This window comes from Pundamilia nyererei, unplaced genomic scaffold, assembly GCF_000239375.1.
Source record: "Pundamilia nyererei isolate P.nyererei 1_Seehausen unplaced genomic scaffold, PunNye1.0 scaffold00005, whole genome shotgun sequence".
In the NCBI taxonomy this organism is placed as follows: Eukaryota; Metazoa; Chordata; class Actinopteri; order Cichliformes; family Cichlidae; genus Pundamilia; species Pundamilia nyererei.
Genome location: NW_005187406.1, coordinates 1,624,620 through 1,629,823, shown reverse-complemented (window position 1 = coordinate 1,629,823; position 5,204 = coordinate 1,624,620). Strand labels below are relative to the sequence as shown.

General features: G+C 40.7%; 1 protein-coding gene across 2 annotated transcripts in view; it reads right to left on the bottom strand.

Annotated features, from left to right (window-relative positions):
* trrap (transformation/transcription domain-associated protein) overlaps positions 1-5,204 on the bottom strand; it is an 81,717-nt gene that overhangs the window by 54,167 nt on the left and 22,346 nt on the right. For both annotated transcript variants that reach the window (XM_005721708.1, XM_005721709.1), the window contains 4 exons: positions 4,935-5,054; positions 4,439-4,603; positions 4,092-4,273; positions 3,286-3,484 (listed from right to left, as the gene is read on the bottom strand). In XM_005721708.1, the coding sequence (XP_005721765.1) occupies positions 3,286-3,484; positions 4,092-4,273; positions 4,439-4,603; positions 4,935-5,054 (666 nt within the window). The remainder of the gene's footprint in view (positions 1-3,285; positions 3,485-4,091; positions 4,274-4,438; positions 4,604-4,934; positions 5,055-5,204) is intronic.

Genomic DNA, 5,204 nt, shown 5'->3' with positions numbered 1-5,204 from the left:
GGGTCTTTTAATGTCTTTTTATAAACCAGAAAAAAATGAATGGCTCGAAGCCACAATGAATGTGTGATGACGACAATCACTACTAGATGTAAACAGTACATTCATTTTACACATGACTAGATAAAGAGATGCAGTCTCCCTTTGAGTGCACATAACCAAGGAGAGTAGATGAAGTTAAGAACTCGGCTTCAATAACGTGATTCACTTGAAATGGTTTGATTATTTGTTTGAATAATAATTATGTTAACTAAAAGACAATGTATGTTAGTAATAGAGTTGCTCAAGAACAATATTTTGAATGTGAAAAATCAAATTAATTTTTAACAATCGTCTTCCTTCATCTAAATGATGTAACTGTCAAGAATCCTTAATCTTCCTCATCGCTGTTTAGATTATTGTGCCAGACAGGGTACAGGTATTAAAAACTTGCACACGTGCTTACTGTTTAATGTCTCTACTCGGGGAGGGGATTAATCGTACATACTGTAAAAAAATGTTCTGGAAAATCCTACTACACTCTTTCTCATGTTGGAACAAAGAAGCAGCAGAAAGCGAAACAGATGCACGGCACATCATAAATTTCATATATTTGTTTGTTTGCTCGTCGACTGGAGATGGATTCTGCAAATAATGAAACGCCTTTGAATAGAAGAGCAGCACAAAAATGGTTTTCTATAAGAAGTGTTTGGATAAAACAAAAAGAAGGAACACAGCAGCAGTACCAGCAGCTCGGGGTCAGCCTGCACTACCGTAGATGATTCATTGCTGCTGTCCCATTCTGCTGTCTCTCTCCTTCTCTCTCTCTAGACACTCCTCTGTTTGAAATACTCTCCTAGACCTTTCTGATGTTCTATACGAACCTGAATTTCTAACTCCCAGATTTCCCGAGAAACTGCAAGCGCGCAGACTCACACACTTTCCTATGATAAATGCTACAGGCAATTATTTAAATGTCAATGGAGGCAACACCCACGCTCATTCTCATGCTCACTACTCGTACACCAATCAACACAAACATATTCGCACAGAAACACATCACGCCTGTCAGTCTGGGTCTCTGCCTCATCTGCACAGCCAGCATCTGCTGCTCACCAGCGGAGGACAATTAAGGCGGAAAAACAACAATAGGAGCAAAATTTTGCTGGGGGGGTGGGCTGAGCGTGGTTGGGTGCTGCAGCTCTGCTAGCTAAGAGAGTAAACCTTGCTGAAAATTCTAATGCAGCATTTCCACCCAAAAAGAAAAATACAGAGAAATGAGCTGGCTGAACTCTCTCTCCTCTGCCTTTATTCTGCCTCTCATTTTCAGAGCCCGTATGCAGCTCAAGGAATGCAAACTGAATACAAGCAAAAGGGACAGGTGCAGTGAGCAGCACCAGAAACACTGTTTGTCCTTGGATTTTAGTGGTGTGTGTGCACATGGCATGGTGTGCCTGTGAGTCTACAGTTTTGTGTGCCTACCACACAACCATTTGGGTATGTGCTATTGTGTGCCAGGACAGGCCTTCCCCACTGACCCGTTTGTACTTAACAGCAGTGCTGTTGCTTCTCTGTGCCAGGTTATGTGCCATTACAGCTGTTCGAAATATGTGTTTGTGGGTGTGGGTGTGTGTTTGTGCCGATGCCTGCATGCGGGAGAGGGAGCTTAATTAAAATGCAGCCTGAATGACTGTAATGCTTGCAGCAGCAGCAGGTCAGGTAGAGACTACAGAAGCATTCATCTGTGAGCCTCTGAGGTCCTAGAACCAGACAAAATGACCTTCCCCACTCTATCAAAGAACTTCTGGTACAAAACACTAACTATAAAAGTCACACAGATCAGGTCCCTAAATGCTGCATGTCCAATAGTTGAGAAGGAAAGTAATCGAGCCATGGAGATGGGGAGCTTATGATGAATATCATATTATTAAATCTCTCTCTCTACAATGAAAAAAAAGCCCAGAATATAAATTTAGTGTTATTTTCAATGAGTTTTTTAAAAGGATCATATTTATCAAATGTGTTTTGTTTTATTTTTAATAAGGCTGCTTTATAGTATTAAAATTGCTGCATCAATGACAACAAGATGTCCTTAGAGTCCCGTTTTAAATTGAAACATCTTGTTTTGCAAAATCCAGCTTTTGTGGACATGCAAACCTGAAGAACTCCACTACATAAAACAAAATAAAGTCCATGATTGCTTGTGCAGACACTGCATCATGAAGCAATAAAACCAAAACATGACACATAACATGCAGCAAAATATTTGCATTATGGCTCGATATCGTTCATTCTGGATGCGTGCCCACACATAATCAGTGTGTGCTATTCAGCCGTGGTCAGTATGGGTCACAGATGTTAAAGTATCTGACAGGAATGGTATTACATATCTACCATCATAATAATCCCTCAACACACACCGCCAAAGCACCTTCCATCCATCATTCGAGTGCCTATTCTACACCAGGCCAAAGGGGAGCTGCAGCCTGTTTTACTTCAGCATGGGGTGGATACATCTGGATGGGTCAGTCTTTCACAGGATTAACATGATGTTTGGTCAACAAATGTATTTAAAATGTGCAAATAGTATGAGATCTCTGGTCAGAGGTGGAGGGATGACTGTTTTAAATAGTCTTAATTGAATTAAACTACACCATTCAAACAAATATCCAATGAATTTCAGTTGATTAATCATTTATTGTCTTACATGTGTGTAACGATGAATACATAAAATTCCAAAATAAGCTTATATTTAATAATAACATAGTACCAATTTTAAAATCAGATATGCTGTCTTTGCATGATTTTCAGTTAAATAGAGGAATGGACTTATTTGCAAAATATTTCACTTTTTCTTTTCTTTTTTTTAAAATGGGTTATAGGCATTTATCCCCATGACGCACAATATGTTGTAAGGAAGCGTAGGCAGAGGTTGGGATACTGTGCGTCGTGCTGATTATAGAGACAGAAGTGCTGACCTGAAAGCATATTTAAGTGCACCATCATCGCTAATGTGAGTTACTACATCTGGCCTTGTGGATGCTGCTCGTGTCATCATAAAAGAGTAGACAACCAGTCAGATACTTTAACTACAAACAGTATACCAACAGTATAGTGCTTGTTGTCATGTTATACATTTACTGATCGCGCTATTGGATCAGTTTAGGCTGCACTGCTTTTTCAGCATGTCATACGCAAAACTGTATTCTACCTCCAGGCATCACTTCAATGTCAATTTCAAAAGAGGGTAAATATCTGCAGCCTGTACTTATAAACTAACGTTTTTCGTCTGATTGGACGTGTACATACCTTTGCTTTAAGCTCATCGTTGAAGTGGGGATCATTAAACTCAACGAAACGGAAGAACAGGGCACGTTTCTGAGGAATGGAGTAATTCTTGGGAATTTCCTCCTCCATATACTCCTTCAGGAAGGTCATGTTGCACAGGAAGCGACCCGTAAAGGCCCTCAGCAGCTGGAACAGCAGCTCAATCTCAGAGTAGTTACGCCTATTAAGAGAGAGAGTGGATAAGTTCAGTGCACAGACACAAAGAGATGTGGCTAACGTTAACAACGGGGACACTATAAAACACAACTTTCAAATAACCTTAGAAACCAACGCACTGTTAATTAGCCACTTTTATATTTTTTTTTTCTAAGCAGAACTTTGTTTGTCAAAGGAAGGTTGACTGAACTCATTACACTAAGCTAAAATTACTGGCTGAAGTGTTTGGGGGTTAATTGCAAGGTCTGAAATAAACATCTGCTAAATGCCTAGTGCACCAAGTGTGCTAGCACTTTCTCAGTGCTCACACAGAAAGGAAAGGGTCAGAAGGTCATTTGTGATTGGAATGTCACTTGAGTAAAGTTGGAAAATGCAGCAACTTTAAAAATGTGCATTATTAACCTGTAGTGCTCACACTACTGAAACTATCAACTAACACTCTAATGGTCACTAAGTCTTCAACAAAGCTCATTAGCACTGCCTGGTTGCTGTTTTTGGGGTTTCACATCAGTCCACTGACAACATTTCATATCAACAGGCAAATTCAGTGTGCAACATCTATGAAAACTGCAACATTTCATTTTCATTACAATTTCAGCAAATCTACTTACTTGCAGTAGCTTAGCAGGCAATAGGCCAGCAGCTTTGGCTCCTTCCAGTTAGTGGCTGCCATGTTGTCTTTGCGATGTCTTTCCTGGAAGGCCTCGCTGACCCAGACTCGCCTCAGCTGGCTGACCAGGGAGTGCTGCCCTGCAAGCCAGCCCTCATCATTCTTCACTATGATGCTAATAATCTGAACAGATGTGAAGATGAACGAGGTTAAATTAGTTAAGGATAAATAACAGAAATATGAGTTAAGCTGTATATAGATTTGGATCAAAAACTGCCGAGACATCCCTGAGTATAACAACTGTGTGAATGTGAGTCCACCTTAAAGAACAGACTGAATTCTGCATACCTTAATAGCTTGAAACTGCAGGTCTAGTCTGGCTGTGGCAGTAGAGGGAGATCCAGGTCGAACAGTTGCTGCAGTGCCAGCAGAAACAAGCAGGGGGACGAAGCGGTTGGGATTAGAGGCCAACACGTCTCGTAATGGCTTGGCATCCTTGTGTTTCAAAAAACTCTGCATGTGAACAAAAACACCTACTGTAACTATAACACAAAAGAAAATGTATACTATAACAATAGACTACAAGGTCCACCCCATTCAATCACCAACAGTGCATAGCAGATATACAGACTTGTGATACTGAACGATGAAGAAAATTAGGAAATTTTACTGGAGCAATCCATCTCAATTCTGTGTTAATAGGACCACTGAGGCTCGAAACACTCAATACATTTCCGAATACAGCCCATTGCAAATGCAACAAAGAAGCAAAATACATTTTTAATGGCAAATGTGTCAATGAAAAGACTGAGGGGACGGCTACTTAGAGCTCCTATTGTCTGACCATGAACATGCGGCTCCACTGGGGGTCGTTGAGTGTAGCCTCCATCATGAAAAGCTCCACTGTCTGAGATGGGTGACGCGTCAGGAACTTGATCAAAGGCTCCCTGAACGGGCTGCCAGCCTAGTGCGAGACAAAATAATGAGGAAACTGAAGGAACATAAGGAAAGGAAACAGCCTGAAGAAGAAGGGATGAGAATTACTTCACAGTAAATATGGACTCCATCACTTCCTTGTGAAGATTTTGATTATAACATTTAATCCTGCATCCTC